General features: G+C 45.6%; 1 protein-coding gene across 2 annotated transcripts; it reads left to right on the top strand.

Annotated features, from left to right (window-relative positions):
• The first annotated feature begins 8 nt into the window (after positions 1-8).
• Positions 9-21,221, top strand: LOC6547374. 2 transcript variants are annotated; one of them, XR_001448488.2, is made up of 12 exons: positions 9-700; positions 8,154-8,560; positions 14,825-14,895; positions 15,134-15,231; positions 15,305-16,749; positions 16,818-17,261; positions 17,447-18,019; positions 18,074-18,290; positions 18,353-18,573; positions 18,636-18,805; positions 19,027-19,347; positions 19,945-20,062. XR_001448488.2 is itself a non-coding variant. In XM_001976283.3 (11 exons), exons 2-11 carry the CDS (start codon positions 8,365-8,367, stop codon positions 20,587-20,589), a joined length of 4,080 nt encoding a protein of 1,359 aa, XP_001976319.1. In that variant the 5' UTR covers positions 9-700; positions 8,154-8,364; the 3' UTR covers positions 20,590-21,221. The 2 variants fall into 2 exon arrangements, 1 of the variants encoding a protein (XP_001976319.1); XM_001976283.3 differs by lacking the exon at positions 19,027-19,347 and having other exon boundaries at positions 19,945-21,221.
• The last annotated feature ends 144 nt before the right edge of the window (positions 21,222-21,365 follow it).

Here is a 21,365-nt window from a genome sequence, read left to right as displayed (position 1 = left end):
GAGAGCGCTGTGCGCAGCTCATCTGCTATCCGCTGCGCTGCTCAGTTTCGATCGAGACGCACTGGAGTGCGGACGTGTGGTGCGCTTGAGTCTGCCATTTCCTGCTGCGCTTTGCGGTGTCGTCGAATTTTTCGTGCCTTCCGGAGCGTGGATCCCCTGGATTTTTGTGGTTGTTGTGCAAGTGCGCGGCAGTCACGTACAGCCGTTGCAACAAAATACGAGAAATCAAAAATACATTGTAACAGACGAACAAATCCGCCAGAAGTAACCAAATCAATGTGGCAAATAGTGTACCTTCGATGAGCGCTCGCTGATTGATTAACACATCACCTCCCACAAACGCCGAGTGTAAAGTACTCAGTACTTACCTGTGGGTGCAATCCGCTGCAATTGGAATTGGAATTGCAACTGCGCGGTGTGCATCCCCAGCGGAGAACGCTGAAGAAACCAAATAAAAAAGAGTTTAAAGTGCCGCGGCCGCATTGTTTTGACTTTGATCGTGTGTCGTGGTCTCCACCACCCTTCATCCTCGTTGCCTTGCCTCGTTGCCCCTCGACGCAGCGCGTGCGTGTTGCAACTTTTGATTAGCTTTGGATTCCGATTCGGATTGCGATCTTCCAGTGCGCCTGCGCTTTTCGTAACTTATCGCCGCCCACATCTTTACTGGCATTTGCCACGACGGGTCGTTCTCCTCCTTCAGGTGAGTTTCCTTGAAATGCATCCTCCTCGAAACCATTTATACAAGCACATTTTGAAAAGTAAGATGGGATGGAATATACATATTTCATATATGATTATAATCTTACGTAGTTGGCTCGAATTTCTGTATTCTATATAAACTTGATTTTTGAACAGGCAATGTTGTTTTCGAAGCAATCCATCAAATTATATAGTCTTGCTATTATTTTAAGTTTTACATATTGATGGGTAAACATTTTCTCGGCGTGTAGTTTTGCTGTTGTGTGTGGTCATATACCATATACATATGTACATGCGTACTTGAACCTACATACATATACATAAGTATGTGTCTTGCAGGAAGAGCAAGAAAAAGAAGCAGCAGGAATGCTCGCTGAATTGGCAATGCAAACGGGCGCATATTTTGGAATTCTCTGCACATGTCGCAGCGGAAGAAGGGAAAAAAGTGAAAATCGCCACGAAGCCTGTGTAATTATAGACACACTCGTTTCCATTCGATTCGATACGATACGCACACACTGTGGCAGGCATAATTTATTGCATATTAGCATTTGGCAGCTGACAGCTGCTTTTTGGGATTGTTCCACGGAGATCGATGTGGGTTGCCAGAACCGAAGCTGCGGCGGCAGATGAGATCACTTCTAAAAACCAATTCCGGGCGAGTCGGCCAAGAATGGCATGAACGCAGAAATCGCGTATACGCTCTGTAAGTCCATTAATCACAGGCAAATAAAAAGAAACTTCGAACTCGCTCTGAGTCACCTGTATTCCAGAGACCAACTCCATTGGCGACTTCAGACTTCTTAGCTTTCATTAGTCTACCTTATCCAGCAGCGGAATCTAATTAATTCTCCTTTGTTTTCATCACCTCGATAACTGTTTGTCTCCATTCCATTTAAGCCGCTTAGCTAAGTTCCCTGCTAATGGCCGACCCTCTAAGCCAATCAGGCATAAAGCTGGGTGTAGGTATGTACATGGAGAAAATTAATTTCTAATTATTTCTATTCGTTAAATTATATGGTTTTACTTCGCTGAACACCGATCATATTACCTAGCTATGATATGCTGCTAAAGGATCTAAAAGAATCAAAACAAGTATATAATTAGATAGACCTATCAATTAATATTGTAATCAACAATTATAAGCACATTTTACATATTTTAAAGGAGGAACATGGTTTAAGAATTCATCGCCTAAATAAGCGCACATTGTGAACCAACCCCTTCCACACTCACACATCCAACAATGATGATCACCTTGCTGAGTATTATTTCCATTTGCGCACTATCGATTTGACCACACAGTGCCGTGTCATGCCGAGATTGGACCGCCGGAGAAACAGAAGCTTAGGCAGAAGTGACCTTGAGGGTAATAACTCCCGCGACTCGCGGCTCTCTTAGTCATGCCCGGAATGCAGCCGAGCAGCATTGGCAGCTGCAAAGGCCAAAACCGGATGGCATCCACCAACATCTAACGTCTAACACAGGCACATGAGCCCGGGCAAGTCGGTGTGAGATTGTGGCAGGCTACCCACGCCACGCAGGTTCTCAATGAGCCTCGTCCCCCATAATATTTTGGGGGGCATTAAAAGCGTATTTACTGGCACTCGCATCAAGCTCTATTATTAACATACTTACACGCAGCGAATTCCATCGCCCAATAAACAAAAAATGCCAATAAGCCCCGAAAAGTAACAGCTTCAAACAGAAAGCCATCGGCCAAAACAAAAAGCAGAAAGAAAAATCAAAAAGTGAGAATGCGCGAGGGCAAACGAAACCAGAATCAGAATCTGATTTGCCGTCGTTGACGTCGACGTCGGGCAGGTTTGTCTAATGGTCGTTTCGAGGGTGAGGAGGTGGGTGGGGTCCACTTGGCTAAACAAACTGGTTGGAAACATATACACGGCACAGGTGGGGGAACCTTGGAGCGCATCTTGACTCTTCAGAAGTAATTTGAACTGTCAAAGTCGAACAAAAACCAATTTGTAATTTGTACACTTGTTCGAAACGAACCTGAGCACTTTCGGCCATACCATATATGTGTCAGTTTTATAACGAATATTTCGCATTCATTTGCCAAATGGTTTATAATGGCAGTTAGTTGAATTTTTTATTGTTTTTATCATTTTGTTTACGCTGCCCTGTCGAGATGCTGTGCGTTCGTTGCCTAAGTCTTTTGTATTGGGCCCATGTGGATTGGCATTTGAGCCGCGATCCGTTCAATGCCGCGCATTTTTGTAAGCGGCCCGTGTAAGCGGTCATAATAGCACATCAGATTACGCAAAGTGACCGTAACAAAATCAAACAAACATGGCTCGTATACAGCTGGCTTTAATTCACTTCGAATGCGTAAGGCGTTCGTCGACTGACCTTAGTTTTTTATGCTAATTTCTTATGCTGGCCAATTTCTGTCGCACTCATAAAACTTGGCCAGCACGCCCCAAATGACACACAAATGCCTCTGCTGAAAACCAATGTTTTTATGGATTTTTGCGAAAGTTATTCTCGCGATTCACCAAGAAAAGAGAGTTAAAAAGCATTTGCCGTTAACGACTGGCGGGCACATTTTGTAAAGATTATACGCGAGTATTTATGTAAAGCCCAAACAGGTTTCTGCAACTCATTAATAAATTAACAGGTGGATGCGACTGCGATTGTGAATCGGGGATGTCATTGCGATCGTCTGACGCCAATCGCTGCGATGAATTTGCACAAAAGGGGAGCCGCGAGAAGGGCGGTCTGAATGCCCCGCAAATGATTTAATGTTTATAAATACGATTTACGACTCGATCGTATCAATTTTGATGGCCCACGTAAAGTCGTGAATTTGATTTTAGTAAGTGCAAAATTCAGCGGTAGACAATTCGTTGGCTTCATCGATGTAATGCCATTTTACAACCAAATAAAGCCACTTTTAAATCAAAAAGAATACAAAAGAAAAAGAAATTAACAAATAAATAGCTTGCCAGCAGCTGTGGATATTACACATTCTATGGGGAAGCATAACAAAGAAATACAAAAAAAAGAAATACTTGATATCGTAATTCTGAATTCTTTTTTTAAAAACAAATTATCATTGAGTCTAATAAGTATCATTTAGGATCTGAATTGCTTTGTGGGTAAATCCGCCTAAGTGGGGGACAAACAAAAACAAACATAATAAAGCTGTCAGCGATTTTCCTGCACCTCTTAGCCCGTCTGGCTTCTAATAACAAAGGCCCACTCAGCCGAAACGGCCATCATTTAATCTCTGTGCTGGCAGTTTGAAATACGATCTTATAGGCAAAGTTTGCTACGGCTGCGGATACAAGTACTTTGAATGGCTCTCGCCAGTTTAGAGATCAAGTTTAATGGCCATAAAGCGACAGCAAATAAACGCTTGTTGTTTGTTTGTTCGCTTGTTGGCCGCGGCTTAACCCTTGGATTCACCCTGACCCCATCAGTGACCCCGATCCTCGAAACCCGTGTAGCTCGTTCTTGTGAAAGTCGAAGAAATCAAGAGCCCAACTATGGAATTATTTTAATTTCGGATATAAGTATATCCGCCGAAAGCGAAAGACCCTCGGAGACAAACTGGCTGCACCAGTTCGACGGGATTACACGGTTCCACTATGCTAATCAGCGGAAATTGGTCCCGATGTCAACGTATCGGAAATGTGGGGGTCTTATGCGGTATACATGTGTTTGAAAGAGCCAAAGATGGATCATTTGTCAATTTGGTGATGGCTTAATTTTCATAATTGATAGAAACCCATCGAAAGTGACGGTTTGTTTGCTTTGTGTGCTTGTGTTTACTTTTCTTCAGTTGCATTCCGCGCCATCCAAGTCGAAATCGAAGGTGAAATAGAAAATAAACAGAAATCAATGAAAAACTTGGATTCGACTAAGGCAACTTTCACTGCGAACCGAAGATGTCATCGATTTGTGGACGCCGCCAATGGAATTGATTAATGAACATTAGCACTGTCAGTTTATTATCAGGAGTCTCTGCTTCTCTTATTGAATCAAGTTGCATATACTCGTATGTAACAATTTAATGGAATATATATAACAGTATTTACTCGGTCCATTGCGCACCACTTTGACCAAAACATTTTTCTCTGTGCACTCAAGTAATTATAATGAGCCAACTTGGCACACATGTTTGTCAATCACATATTATCGACGACTCTTCGTCCAAGTTCGGTGGCGGATTCGTTGTGCGTGACATTAAAGTTGAGAAATTTCGCAAATAGAAATCCAAACACGATATGTTTAACTCAAACAGCGCAAGAAACCGCACTCGCATAACCATCATGACGAGCTGATTTTCGCACCACACAGCAGCCGCCAGATCTGAGTGGCTTCCATCGAGTAGCCAGTCACATGGACCGTTAGCAGCCGCTGGCCAAAATCCACACATCACCCATACGCAGGGTGGTGCGGCGATCAAGAGATCGAAGTGTTTGGCAAAAACGCCCGATTCGAAAGTCCGCTTGGCTATCAACATCGGAATACATTCCTAATTTTAGTGGGTTATAACATTTGCAGGTATGTCTTAAGGTCGTTAAAATATTTCACACTGATAAGCTAAATGTTAAAAACTAGAGGTCCTAAGTCAAAAATAATTTATTTTTCGTTCGCCTTATTAAAACTTTGTTGAGAGAAATTTATTTTCTAAAGATACTTGGAGAAGTCTATTATAATTGTCGTACATATTGAGTAGATGCTTTTTATGTGGTGTGCAGAAGGAAGCGATCAAAATGCTGTTCTTCAGAACAACCTCTCTTGAACGTTGTTACTACCTGTTATGTTTGTCGAATCTTTGCGAGGTTGTTTTCCTTGTTACCCCCTCCCTCGGCAGCTAAGTGGTTACACAATCGCCAATGGCCAACTCGGTCCCATTTAAAATCAATTTCGGCTCTTTTACTTATCCATTTTGTACTTATCCAGCCGAATTGCTGGCTGCCATGTTATTCTCTAATTTGGCTGGCTGGAAATGGAGCGCTCGAGCATAATTCAAGTGGAGTATTTTGGCCAAGAGTGTGCCGCAGATCTGGGGCTCTAATTTCGGGTCGTTTTGGGAGCGGCCATAGGCGATACACTTGCCGCCCCAGAGTCCGACTTTGGCCGGGTCCGATAGCGTCGATTTATCGCCGATCCATTAATAGTTGACTATATTTTGTTTTGGGGCCAGTAACCGGTTTCCGGTGCCCAGCTACACTCACACAAAAAGGGGCTCAGTCACAGATACAATTACAGATACAGATACAAATGTCGGTGGCTGGCGTATTTTGAAAATCGTATCTAAAGCCCAACATGAATGAGCTTTTCGAATATTTCGTAACCAGTTGGACTGCATTTTTTCCACTCGCTGTCGCCGTGAATCGAACATGAGTAGCGTGGCCAAATGTTTATGTCCGCAGCTCGGTTGGCCATAATCGATATGTCGTAGAAACCGAGTCAAGTGTTCTTTTCATCCAAAGTGTTTCGCTTCGAGTCGCGTTGAAGACTTCAATTTAATGGCGTGTGAATTGCATTCGAATATGTTTCGCTTTGGCATTTGCTTTGCGGCCAAGCGGCTCGTTAATTACATCTCAGTTCTAATTAGTGGAAATGCAAAGCACTCGAGAGGCAATTCAATTAAAGTAATTGCTCACCTGAGCCCCTTAAGTCGGCTCCAACTTCCACTCCAGGCTCAAGCGATTTCCCTTAGTCAGTTGGGTAACGAACCTCCGATTTGGCCAACTCATGACAGCCCGGCCAGCCGTCAGTTGGCTTGGCATCACGCAGTTTTCCAGCCCGCAGTTGGCCACTTTTCTTGGCAGCGGCGTCTCCAGCTGGGCGCCATTAGTTTACTTATGGTCTGCTCTTGCTTCAAATGTGGGAAGATTGGATTGCACAAAGAGCGCAGATCGATTTCAACACCAAGCGGATCAAACTTTTAGATGGTCATGACAAATTTCTGATTGCGGAGATTACTTATCATTAGCTAATGAACTAAGATGAGATTAAAGTTAAGCTGCAGCTTGTGGGTAGTAGTCTTGTTATTTACTTCTAGCTTGTAACTATGTCTTATAGGCGTGTAATTAACTTAACTATATGGGATAACAGCTCAGAAAAGCTATAAAGAAATCATTGGGTTAGTCATAAGAAATAAACGAAATAAGATTTATGTGTGGCATAAAAATGACCAATAAGTAATTAGTACACAGTTCTAGCCCAGTTGCAAAGCCTGTTCCAGATACTCGACTTATGCGACTCCATTTGCTCATGTGCGCCGACTCTTAATTAACATTTTTTACATGCTTTTCGATTTTGTTTTGCTTGGCGACTTCAATGTCAGGCCATGTGGTCGTCACAGTCGATGTTGCTGATGTTGTTACCATTGTGCCGCTGCTCTCAATGCCAGACAGTTGTTGGCCAGGTTCGCTTGGTCTAGAGTAATCAAAACCAAACGAGGCGGTCACCCAAAGCGTCAGCTGCGCGTCGGAAGTCGCCGCACCGTTATGGCTTATAAAAATGTTTATACTCGTATATATATGGATGTATACATCTTGAGTAGATATTTCTGGGGGTCTGGCATTGGACAATGAGTCGGTGATTACTGGGTGCCACCGCTGCTTAACTGAGATGTCTCTGGGAAAAGTGGAGCACGGCGGAGTGGTGGTCAAGTTGGTGAGGCTGTCCGTTCCCAATTGCGGAGATTCGTGGAGTTATTCGCCAATCAGCCAGACCCCGAGACCAACTAACACCAATTGTCGTTGATTTATCTTGGGGCAAGAAAACAGAGATTTCATGCAGCATGCAATTTGCTTGTCAAAACTGTGGCACCATTTTCCATATCCAAACAATTGGCCCCAGCGTGCCACATTTTTACGCCCATTTCAACGCCATTTGTTGTCGTTTAGACCGGGTGCCACACGAAAAAATAAAACCAATCCCACAGCAGGTAGCTCGGTTCCGCGATTTATGTCGTTTCATTAGGCCAGCTTTTTTTGGCGGACTTTGGCGCTAGAAACGTCAAGAGCAATGCCCAAGTAGCTAAGTATCTGAGTATCTTATAGTTTCTGAACTCGGCTCTTTGGGGGCAGCTGTCATTGGCTTTGATTAGTTTTTTGAACGCGGCAAGACCTTCGATTTCACTCGCTGGCGAAGGCGTCCGATAACCATATCCACATTTTAATTCCAATGGGGCATTGAACCGCACTTCAGGAGGATCACTTCGATTTATCTGCCTGTCACACTGGAAATCTGCGAACAAATAAAAGAGAAACGTATGCATCTTTCCACACTTTCGGCACTCTCGGCAAAAAGAAACTTTAATGGACCTGTGGGAAATTTCCTTGTCATTGTTTGGGTCTATGCAACAAATCATTTTCACAGATCCATCTGGCAGATACTCCAGCTTCAGTACCCAAAAGTTTTGCAATTCTTGGCTAATAAATATTTCTCTATAAATCCCCATCTTTCAGAGTCAACCGTTGCCGGCTGAGATGTACGTCCAATTTGTGGCGAAATTAATTATATAATTTCCAAAACACCGCCGAAATCCCCGTAAAAATCAATTGTACAAATTGTACAGAAGAGAAAGAGAAGCGCTTCAATAAACACGCCAAGCGGTGCTAATGCGAAAGGAAACTCCCCGACAATCGACGAAAATTGTAAAGAAATAAATTATACAAAATGTCTATACAAAGCACAAGACATTCGCCATTCGCATGGACCACAAGAGCCCTGCTGCTGCTCGCCACCTGGTGCTGCTACCTCGGATACCTCGGATCGGAGGCCCATGTGGCCCTCACCTATCCACCTGCCCGCAAGTTCGATCTGGACTTTCTGGACAATGCGCGAACGAAGGCGCCATGTGGCATGCCCAAAGGTGAGTGTTTTGCGGAGAGCTTTGTTTGCTAGGAAAGTGACCTGGATTTTGGATTGCCTAGAAGGGGTAAAGTACACTGATATATAATTTGCACATCGATTGGTTTTCTCGCCTTGAAAAAGCTTAGCTTTAGATAAATCCCATAGCGTACAGCATATCACACTTTTGGTCGTTTTTTAAAAATAAGTTGGAATGTGTTAATCGTGCTAAATTCATAGAAATGTGACACGAAAATTCATTAATTTCATTCACTTCCAACTCAAATATTTATCACTTCATCAAAGCTGGCGAAAATATCACTTCAATATATACTCTTAACATGAGCTCGATTAAAATGTAATGAATCCTATGCAAATGCATTGCGCCGATTAAGATCTAGTTCGTGGGAAATAAGGCAACTGAAACAGGGCCATATGCACAGAAAGTGCATTTCCCAATTGCCAATTGTTGGCCAACTTGTGTTGGTTTACTGGCTCGTCTGCCAGGCACGCTTTGATTATAATATTATGGCTTATTACGCCTGGTTATGTGCGCTTTGTTTGCCGACTGTAATTGGTCAAGCACGTTCAATTCACACATACAGCAGTAGGAAAACAGTGCGTTTCATAAGCTTAAGTGAGAGCTGAAGGATGGTTCCGAAATGCTGCGCAGCATCTGCCTAAAATGATTATATAACTACTATATATGAATTGAAAATGATATTGGAGACCCAATTTGATAGCATTGCTCGTTCATAATTTTGTTAAGAAATGAGTTGAAAACTAGGTGCAGGCAAAATGGTAGCAAAGCCACAATGTTCCACGAGCTGAGGCCTTGAATCGATGGAAATGATATCGATTCATGTCACTCGAGCGAGGCTGCTAATGACTTACACCTGTGAAACGCACTGCACGCTGGCTGAATGTATTCATAATTCAGAGACGTGCAGTTTGCGGCTGAATGCTGAATACTGAAAACAGAAAACTTTTGCTTCTGCACTCGCTTGCATAATGTGCATATGCATATGCTTATGCTCCGTTGTTATTGTTATACTTATATGCCATACATGTTGCTCAATGCAGCTGGCTGTTGTTATTGTTATTGTTGGCTCTGCAGCAAAGTGTTACCAATTAATTTGCATATCGCGAGCGGGGAGAAGCAACTCGACCGCCATTCACTTGTTCGCAGGTGAGTGGGGATCCACTGCGGAGCAGCCAAAGAAATTGGGTCACACAAATTATAAGCATTACGATTATGATATGATCGTTGGCTCTTGGCGCTCTTATGCACTTTCAAAAATTAATTGAAATAACACCTTTGATTTCAAGGGGGCTAGGGGTTTTTTTTTCACTTTTTCTGTATGCTTTTTGGGATAGTCCCATCGATACTGTTTGCATATCAATTATAGACAGTACACTCGGAGCCGACAATTGCCTTGAGTTGGTTGGTAATTGGCAACCGGCAACTGGCAACTGGCGACTGGAACACGTGTGCCGCATCAAAATGCCAAATCAATTTCCATGGTTATGCCCATAAAGTATGGCTCACACACTCCAATAATGTGCATACATTGTGCACTGTAGAGTGTACAACCCGTTGAGCGACATTTTTGTGCGCAGCACTTTTGCCCATATTTTTGTTTTCGTTTTCAATTTCGTTTGCAGTTTCATTTCGCTTGATTTTGCCCGGTTTTTTAATTATATATACGCGCGCACATTGCGTATACGCAATGTGGGCAACGGCGGCACGTTTAACCCATTTTGGGGCATGACAACTTTTGCCTTCGCCTGCGGCTGCGGTTCGCTGTTCGCTGATTTCTGTTTGCTGCAGCTTGCCAAACGCGTCTCGAGCTGGCCAAAAAGCAGGTCTTAGCCATGGCAACTGCAACTGCAACTGCGGTTTAGGCCGCTCCAGCTCACTGGCCGTCTTGATGATGATGTATGCGCCAACGAGAGGCAAAGTGGAATGCAACATGCTGCAAGTGAAAAACTTTCACTTGTGCATTACGGCACACAGAAGTCGCCGGGGGCAGAGCGTCTTGATTAGCGAGCGGCGACTTATTCCGGCCACCATCCGCGATTACGGCATGACGAACATGTTGACAACTTTATCCAAGGTAGATGGAGTCATTTGTAATAATGAAGGATCAGCAAAATGATATGCAATCTAACTTACTAGTTCTGTGTACAAGCAAACAGCAATACCTAAAGCTGGATGTATCCAAGTACATCTAATTCAAGATGTTTAAGACTTAGTGCATCTAGTTCCATGATCTATCTGCGAATGGGTCGCTGTATACAGCTGTATCTGCAAGCGACAGTGACAACCAAATGAGGCTGAGGTTGTTTTGCTGCTGCTGCCCTTTCTATCGCCATCATCATCGGCAGCATGCAACTGGTTCACTGGGCCACAAAAACGCAGGGCTTGGAATGGGCTGACTGCTGACCTCTGCGCAGCGTTTTGCATCTTGTTTGCATTGCGCTGGCCCCTCTCGAACCCACTCCAGCCTCTCAAATCTAATCCATCTCAATTTGTTCGTGTTTGACACTCTTTTCCACAGCCTTTGTCTCAGTGTCTGCTGGCACACGATTTGTTTTGATTTGGCTTTGTCTTCATGTTTCTTTTCTTGGCTTGTAATTGTCTGCTGGCGTGCTGAGTGCGCTGGAATGGAGGTCAAGTTGTGGTCGCCTCTTGTGTCACATGTCGGCAGATGCCAGCGAACATCGGTTGGGCAATCCGGCAATCCAATGGAGTTGATACCACATCGGTTCCGATAATTAGAAGAGCAATCCGCTCAATGCAAATGTCAATTAGTCAGCCGCAATCGCAACAACCGCAGCCACCGACTTGAGCAACATTCAATAAGCTCCAAAAGAGATTTATCATCGCAGTTGTCGCGACTCGCGACAGAAACCAATGGCCATTTATCACTGCGAACTGCACTCGAGCTCATATTTTAGGCTTAATCCCGCAGCGAAATGTCGCATTGTGAACCATTCAGAATATCAATGCGAGCGCCGGTCATAAATGACATTTAAGCCGTCGACACGGACATCGCTACGTATACGTAATATTGCTGGGGAATGCACAAGTAGCCAGCTCCTCGAGCACAGAACACACTGAAATGTATCTGCAGCCCAGTGCATTTGGAGCCATAAATACCAACCGGCAAGTGGAGTGGACTGTGGGGCCAAGTGTGGAGCAGTGGATCGGATCGCAATGGATTGGATTGGGTTGGATAGGAGCGGATCGGATCGGTCGGAGGCCTCCTAAGGGGCTGGCCAAACCAACGTCACGAGCAATTAACTAAAGCGAAACTCCTTGACCACAGTAGCAGTAGCTACACCACAGGGTATGCAAATAGCGCACAGAGGAAAATAATGCATGCTTGAAAATAATAATTCTTGTTTGGGATTTTTAGAAGTTTAGGTTTACCTAAATTTAATCAATCTACATAGCTTACGAATGTCTATGTTATTGTTACATATCCTGGTGCAACATGACAACTTGCCTCAAACCTGATATTATAACTTTAGCATTCCGTGAGTCTTGGGCTTTGTGCTCCGTGCAACATCTAGAGCTGCCAAAGATCTCCAGACGTCGGCCACTTGGTCAGGTTAGTTTGCGGCAGTGGCGAACACGGCGTCGAACGGTGGCAACCGACGGCCTGTGTAGGGTTGCCAAAGCGAAATGAATTTTATGGCACGTTACTTATGCCACTGCGCACGCCCCTCCCCCTTTTGGCGGCAAGAAATGCTGAAATTTATTGCCCTCCACGGCGCAAGCGCAACGCTTCGTTAGGCGAGGCAAGCGCTGTATGGAAGTGTATTTGTCAACCTTTCGCAGTGCACCCTGTACAGTAGAGTGTCTGCAAGGCGGAAGTGTTTGTTTACGGCTTCGTGAGAGGCGTCGACCATATTTGGCTGTTGATTTCTTCTTTTCTGCTCGCTTGCTTTTGTACTTGGCCACATGCAATTAGAATGCATGCAAGCGAACATTCTTCTATCAACAACGGCAAATTGCCTTGCGGGGGGAGCATGATGTAATGCCACCCATTAAAAAATACCCACAGGGGTCTATTCCACCCAAGTCCACAGTGATGAGTTCCATAAAACTGCTGCTCTTAGCATTTTATAAAGCCGGAGATCTAAGCTAAGAATGCCGCCCATCGACAGTGCTAAGAGTTTCGAATATCCCCTTCAATCGCTTCACAATCGGTTTCTAATGAAAACTACCGTGTGAAAACTTATAGAGAAATAAAAAAATATATATATTAATATAAAAACACCCCTACTTGACGCAAGCACCATTATTAGGCCATCGAAATTCAATCAGCACTAGGCCCGAAAGCCCTCCTTCCGTCGATCGATGGCATTCAGTTTATGATCAAATTAGCCAAGTTTCCAATCAATTATAAACCGATTTCACGCGCATCTCCGCCGGAGATGGGGCGGTCAGTCAAGGCGGCCCCGACCGATTTGAGTCCAGCGGCCGAGCGGGACGGACTTTCGAAATGGCCAGACGTCGCCGGCGAGTTCAAGCTCAACCAGCACACAGATACGAAATTTGAGCAGCCTCCAAAAACAAAACGCAAAGGTGAACAACTTTCGCGGGTCTGCTCATGGGAAATATGACGGAGTAGAAACGAAACACGAAAAGGCGTACAAAATATTAACCAGACAGCTTCGAACGATCGCTTCGAACCATGGGAAATGTAAAAAATAACCGAAAAACACCTGCCAATTTGGTGCATGGATTCAGATGCGATTCGGATTCGGATTCGGATACAGGTCCAAGCAGCTATGGTTAGCCGCCCCTTTTCGAGCATAATTTGTCCGTTGTTTCGATTTATTAATGGGAACACCCGATTTATCATCGATAGTCGCTTAACCCATTTTTCGAGCTGGTTTGGCGGCTTTCCGTTTCGAGTCAAAACAAAGCGAAATCTGGCTGAGTTATGGGAAGCTGTGTGAGGTCTGCGGCCCGTCAGGTGCAATCAAATGTTGAGAATGCACTGATCCGCATTCGATTCAAACTGATTTGCATTTCCCAGTGGCCCAGAAAACCAACAAGGGAAGCCCAGTTGGTTTCCAGCTGAGTGGAGTTGATTTCCACCGCTGCTTGCGCAATAGAAACCAAGAGTTTTGTTGCCAAGAACGAGCATCCAGTGACCCACAAACGACGTTAGTTGGTTGCGATGTGGACGCACAACCATTCAATACCCTCAAAAAGGAACTCTGAAAATGTGGTTGAAAGAGGCGCTTCTATTGCATATACCCCATTGTTGGTTAGATAAAACCACTTGGCGTCATGTCCATCGCTTCAATTGCCATTTTATGCCCATATTGGGATGACCAACTGGCAGCCGCACGACCACTGAACAGCTATCGAGTGATTCAAGTGGTCAGCCGTTTTTGTGTTCCCAGCCTCAACGAGTTTGGCCAACCTGGCTGCGCGATCTCGTGCCAACAGTAATCATAATTTTCAGCTTCCTTATTGGACAAGACAAACGCGGGGACATCGGAAAAGTGACACTCCTCCTTTCGCTTTCAGAGATCGAGCTTCGCTATAAACGTTTAATGGCCTCAATTAGCGACTCGTTCGCCGTGTATTGGCTGCCAAACGATGTGCGAGCTGTGCATTGATAGCTACTCATGTCCATCTGGACACAGAGAAAAATCTCTATGATGTTGGTTATATGTCAGGGAGGGATCAGTCAAGGATCTCGATCAATTCCATCGTCCCGATTTAAGATCTACTTTAAGATTTCCATTGAAGTCTTCCCTGTTTTTCATTGAATTTGCTAAATATTCTTAAGGTTTACTGGCATTAGGTTAAAAAACTCTAGGCCAGTAGTAGTTTCTGCTAGTGCTTCCCTTTCCCTCTTTGCGAAAACCCCTTCAGGCTATACTTTTTTCACAGCTGGTCAGCGAAGATTACCGCACGGCTCTTATGCAACAGACGAGTATGAATTTCGTCTGGGTAGGCTGTGGGCTCACAAAGATGTTGGGGCTGGATCTATGCACATATGACTGTATGCACCTGGTGCATACTGGCATTCCAGCTCGTCAGCTGGGCTGTCATGCACAATTTGCCGGGGGAGTTTGGGTATACAAGATGCAGGTGCACTCGATGCCTTTCAATGCAGAACCAGTTCGATGCCAGGGGGAGTGGATTTAATTATGTATGTGACGGGATCTGGGCAAATAGATGGCCCTGGACGACTTGACGACTGTCACATGTAATCACCGGCCCACTGAACACGCTCTGGTTTCCTAATTTCAGGCTCCATCCGCACATCGCTGCTGTCTGGCACGCAGTTCAACGTTACCTGGCATTTGGCCTATGCGCACAAGGTAAGATGGATTCGCCGCAATGGGAGCAGACACGCCCCCTTGGGGTTCCTATGCCATCTCCGAGAGCTAATTAGCCGAGAATTCATTCTCAAACGATTGCCTCACATGCACGCAGTCAAAGTCAAGCCCCGAGTCTCGAGATTCCCATGTTTGTGGCCTGGCTGCACGGCAGCGCATCACAAGTTCTCAGTCATTGTTTTGGCGCAACCATATTAATAATTATCATCCACTTTTCCAGGGCGGGTTTCGGTTGCAACTTTTGGATGCCCTCGATCGACCTGTACTGGACCTAACGCCACATGTAAATAACTCGGAGTTTGTGAGCACTGATGTCACGTAAGTTTCAGCCGGAGGATGGGTTATACAATGTACAATCGCGATGGTACTTAGATCACCTTCTTCTCTATAGTGCCCAGTCTTACGAAGTGAAGATACCGAACGACTTTGAATGCTTTAACTGCACTCTTCGGCTGCTTCGCCAGGCAGATGAATGGACCACCAGCTACCGCTTCTGGTCCTGCGCCGATGTGGACATCAAGCTGCGGAAGGACTTCAAGGAGACCTGTTCCGGCAATGGCAAGTACTTCCCCTCGCGGTGCAAGTGCGACAAGAACTTCTATGGCCCGCAGTGCCAGTACAAGGATGAGTGCTCCGCCGACTCCGATTGCGGGGTTCAGGGCAAGTGCGTGGATTTGGGTGGAACCTCGCTGCCTAAGAAACAATGCTACTGTAACTTCGGCTGGTTTGGTATTGGATGCAACAAAAGGTCGCCCTACAAGAGCACAAGCCTCGACCTCTCCTCGTATTCCAAAAAGGAGCTCTCACCTGACTACCACGTCTACTGGAGGCTGCTTGAGGAGCAGAAGGAGATCGAGATGGTGCTTAAGGTCAATGGTACATCGTGGGTGGGCTTGGGCTGGAGACCACGTGGCATGACGCCGGAGTGCAAGAATTTCCCGCTGGTACGGGACATCGGAGATCTGACTACAACGCTGGAAGCCTCTGCTCCTGAACCCAAGAGCGAACCGGAACCCAAGAGTGAACCGGAACCCAAGAGTGAGCCGGAACCCAAGAGCGAACCGGAACCCAAGAGTGAACCAGAGCCCAAGAGCGAACCGGAACCCAAGAGTGAGCCGGAACCCAAGAGCGAACCGGAACCCAAGAGTGAACCAGAACCCAAGAGCGAACCTGAACCCAAGAGTGAACCGGAACCCAAGAGTGAACCGGAACCCAAGAGTGAACCGGAACCCAAGAGCGAACCGGAACCCAGTAGTGAGCCGGAGCCTAAGAGTGAACCCGAGCCTAAGAGTGAACCCGAACCCAAAAGTGAACAGGAGCCCAAGGGCGAACCACAGCCTAAGCGATTAGCCGAGCTTAGGGCCGCACCAGAACCACAAAGTGAGCCTGAGCCTAAGAGCGAACCGGAACCCAAGAGTGAACCCGAACCGAAGAGCGAACCAGAGCCCAAGAGCGAACCTGAACCCAAGAGTGAGCCAGAACCCAAGAGTGAACCCGAACCGAAGAGCGAACCAGAACCCAAGAGTGAACCGGAACCCAAGAGCGAACCAGAGCCGACTAGCGAGCCCGAACCAAAGAGTGAACCAGAACCCAAGAGCGAACCTGAGCCCAAGAGCGAACCTGAGCCCAAGAGCGAACCTGAGCCCAAGAGCGAACCAGAACCAACCAGTGAACCGGAACCCACAAGCGAACCGGAACCGAAGTCTGAGCCGGAGGCCCAGAGTACAAAATCCAAAAGAGTTGCTGGAGATTTTGCCAAAAAAGGTGTGTCTTCAGTTTCTACAAGTGTGTCATATCGCGTTAGCACCAAGACAGATCGGCAACGGCGTGAAGCTGGTAAGGATCGATAATCTCAATCAAATCCGGATATCCGTATTAATCTATTACCTTGCATTGATTTACAGAAACACCCAAATACCGCCTAAATCCCTATACACCACGACACGACTTCAACGGAATGGACTGCACGGACATCGTGATCGGAGCAGCCCGAGGAATGGCCAGCAGAGTGGGTGACTACTATAGCCGTGATCGATCGACGCCCCACATCGACGAGTTTTTCGGCGGCAAGTCAAACCTGGCCTTGGGCACGGGTTTTGAGGAGGATGGTGTGACCACGATCATCTTCCGCAAAAAACTGGTTGCAAATGAGCCCACTGATCACACCCTAGACGATGCGCTCACCCATGTGATTTGGGCCAAGGGTCAGGAGCCGGAAGCATATGTGCATGTGCCAGCCTCTGGTCTGGAAACGCAGTCCGCAACGGTCAAAAACTTCTATCAGCAGGATGAACTGAAATACCACGGACACCAAATGCAGCGTGGCGTCACCCAGATCAACTTCTTCGGTAAGTAATCTACAAATTTCAGTTTTAAAAAGATTCAAAAACGGCAGATACTTCAAAGTAAATAGTAGAAATATTAAATGCATAACGAATTCCAAGCTTCTTGTCAATTAGTATGTTGCAATTTAAACTTAGAAAATTGTACCGTATATATATGCCACTTTTCTAACGTACCCATGCTTGAACAGAAAAAGAAAAGTCTGCCACGAGCACGGACCGTAACGACCTGGGCACCAATGTGCTGGATAACGATTGCTTTGGTCATTGGAAGTATCCGTCCAACTGCTCTCCCCAGGAGCACACCTGCGAGTACTACGCTAGTTGGGAGACGGTCGGAAAGGGTGACGAGATGCGTTGGCACATCGAAACGTCGAACACGCAGACCTGGACGGGAATCGGTTTCAGCGATGATCAGCGTATGTCTCAAACGGATGCGATCATTGGCTGGGTGGACGGACGCAGCGGAAGACCCTTCCTTATGGACACCTGGGTGTTGGGCTACGCTCCGCCGAAGCTCGATGATCGCCAGGACATCTACAACGCATCAGGACGCATTGAAAAGGGTGTCACCATTCTGGAGTTCAATCGCAAGCGGGTCAGCAATGACGAACAGGACTTGTCCTTCACTGACGACCACTGCCTCTATCTATTCTTCCCTGTTCTGGGCGGTGCCTTCAATGTGGTGAACAAGAAGATCCGCAAACACGAGCAGGTTCCGCCAATCTCTTCTCAGCGTGTCTGCATCAAATCCTGTGGCAAGGGTAGGGGATCCATTTAACTATAAATAGGTCTTTACTTATTCTCACCTTTCACAGAACTGGAGTCCGTTTTTGTGGGCACCAGCACTCCGGCTCCAAGCCGTCTTGTTTACGCCGTGGCCGTTAAGCTGATGAACCTGGGCGAATCCTATGAGGCACCAAAGCCGGGAACCGTGGAGTTCAACAATCTGGCGGCAACTATTTCGGATTCATTCAATGGTATCCTAAGTCCGTTGACAGGTTACTATAAAACGGAGATTCTGGGCTTTGAAAAGTAAGTGCAACATATAGCTTAGGTAAAGTAGAAGTTGATTAATTAGAATTAATTGTTTTCAGGCAGGGTAGCACCATGGTGGCCAAGGTCCAGGCCATGTTCGACAAGGCGGATGTGGAGAAGATGCACGCCTTAGAAACCAACGAGGTGGACAAAACCAGCGAGGCAGCAGCCCAGAAGAACGCCGACGTGATTCGTTCGGCTCTGAAGGATCAGATTGCCACCGGTCGAGTCGGCTCTCTAACGGTGGATCCCCAGTTCTTGGACTTTGAGGCATTAGAATGTAAGAACCCAAGCGTGCATAAAAATGCTTACATGAGCTGACCGAATTTTTTCTTCGTGTAGACAAGAGCTCCTCCGAGCCCGATGCCAAGGAGACACTGCTCTCCTTTTTTGACCTGTCGGAGACACGTTTGTACATCGTCCTGGGACTGATTGCGGCCCTGGTGCTCATCGCGTTGATCCAGGCATTCTGCACCATTTGGAAGACTTCGCGAAAGAGCAAGAACACGAAGGTGAGTGATATGGAAATAACACGAGCATATAAGGTCAGCATAAGCCACTTCGACACAGAGAAGCCCACTATATATTCATTGAAATCAATACATATTAATGGACAGTAAGTATTAAAGCATTAATGCCAACAATTGTTGGAGCTTCATCTTCTCAGTGTCGAATTGGCGTCTTTCATTCCTTTCTTATTAATCTTTCCCCATTGAAACCGTGTCGTTCAAAGCTGGTTTACGTGATTCCCGAAGAGTGGCGCATGTACCAACAGCGACAGCACCAGCGCTACTATCAGCCCTCTAGCGACCTATAAAAGACTCACTCTACAAATTAAATTCAGATCAGATCAGATATACGCCCTAGAAATACTGCCCTACTGCCCGATCCACCTGTAAACCGAGCATCAGCTACAACTGCCTTAAGCGCATTTACGTTTTAATCCGAACCGAACCCATCTTGTAGTTAGTTTAAGTACCGGAAACCTCTTGATTATGTACTGTATCTGCATCTGCGTAGGTGCCGCGTTTATCAAAATTCCATAACTAAATCGGTAATTGAAAACTCTATATATTTTCTGTGGTATCTATTGTTGTATTAACCTCGTCACCTAACCCACCACCCCGCCTCTCTGGACGGTAACCTCAGATCTGCTTCTCTTTCTGCGACTGTTACTTAACCCATTTCTGTGTTTCCAGTTCTATATAATTAACATCCATTTGCATTCCCCATTCATTTGTGTGCGGTTCTCTTGACCAGTCAGTATTTGATATGTGCTACGTAAGGTCCCAACAATTTTGGGCAATTGGAATCTTTGAAATCCTGCTCTGCTCTCTAAATCCTATGTTAGATCCCTAGAACACTTCACCGTCTGTCTATTAACCACATATTATGTTTCGAAAGAATCCTCCTGCATCTTGGTTTTAGAATTGTATTTTCGGATTAAACGCCGGCACCTTTGCAGAACAGCTTAAAACCTAGAATAATGATTTGATAAAGTATTTTGCGATAAAATGTTGTTGTCTGCGTTGTACATGGTCCACCCAACGATTCCCAAAATTGTCACACCAATTGCTGACTGGCTGAGTAACTTGACGGAAGCCCACCGAAATTTCAACTAAATCACGCTAAAATCTCATTCTACTTGCAGGAGAAACTGATCCAAAACTCACCCTGGAAGGAGTTTGCCTCGAACACCAACTATGCCTTTGATCCTTATGGCGAAACGGAGGAGAAGAACATTTCCAACAGCAACTCGGGCAAGGAGAAGACGCGCAACCGCCATCAGTCGACCACGAGCAGCCAGCAGACGACCCTTCCCATGTCCCATTCGCCCACCAGCAAGTCCCAGATGTACTACGAGAGTCCAAACGGTCAGGGCAAAAGCTCCAATGGCAACGGCAGTCGGACTAACGGACGTGCCACCCAGGAGAGCAGCGTCGGAGGAGCACCCTACTCCCGCAGCTCCTATGCGGAGCGCGCCTACTCCCTACCGCGGCAGGCGCATCAATACCAGCAGAGCCCGGCCAGCATGCAGCCCTCGGGTTACTACACTCACGACAGGCGAGCCGCGCGCCAAGGAAGCCGGGATAGGGAGCGCGAACGCGAGCGAGAGAGGGAGGGAGGCCAACGGCAGGATCGCGATCGGGACTCTGGCTACGACCGGTCGCGTGACGATCCGCGACAAAATGGTGGATCCGATACACCCGACTTCTACTTTATGCCCTCGCAGCGCAAGTATTCCGGAGAGGTAGTACGCGTCTATGTGGATTACAACAAGGATCCGAAGCACTAAAGCTCAAAACATTCCGATTATTTAATGCTCGTTTTAAGTTCTACCCTCACTCCGTTTCGTCACACACAACAAAAATATTAAGGATGTCAATTGGACCTTTTGTCTTTTCAAGATAAGATTGTATAACATTTAACAGATTTTGAAAGGATCACAAAAATTGTTTTGGAGTTGAATCCATACACAATATGTGTTGGTAAACGATAAGCTTAAATGAATCATTCCAAGCAGACCTTTGTTTAACAGAGAGCCAACTGACCTCGATCTGATACTTATCTATGCACTTTTGTTTCCATTATGAGCCCTCCTTAGTTTCGATTTTGCCATAACGCAGTTGCGCTGCAGCGGCGTTTCCAGGTGCGCAAGCTTTACCACAAAACGCACAACACATGATTCCACAACTTAGTGAATTGTAAATATTTTGAATAGACATTAAAGCTCTTGCAATGAGAAACAAATCCAAGCCACACAAATCACACAAAATTAAAAAGCAAGCTTTGCAGTTAGGTACGTGCATACATAATGTTTTCGCATTGTCTTATCGTAAATGTGCAAACAACATAGTCACTGTATTTAATCAAATTAAATATACGCATTAAGTACATATAAATAAAGTTAAGTACATCCAAAAGGAACTATCGGATTTCTTCTAATTAATATTTTAATTTGACGATGTCCATAATGTTGGTAAGTCTTTGTGGTATACCATTCATTGTGGCATTTAAAAATCGGTGTACAAATCGATGGGAAAACATTACATTTAATGTACTATATGTTCG

Source organism: Drosophila erecta, unplaced genomic scaffold (assembly GCF_003286155.1).
Source record: "Drosophila erecta strain 14021-0224.00,06,07 unplaced genomic scaffold, DereRS2 tig00000092-arrow-pilon, whole genome shotgun sequence".
Classification (NCBI taxonomy): domain Eukaryota; kingdom Metazoa; phylum Arthropoda; class Insecta; order Diptera; family Drosophilidae; genus Drosophila; species Drosophila erecta.
Note: the sequence above shows the minus strand (reverse complement) of the source record. Positions and strands in the feature narration are given on the sequence as shown.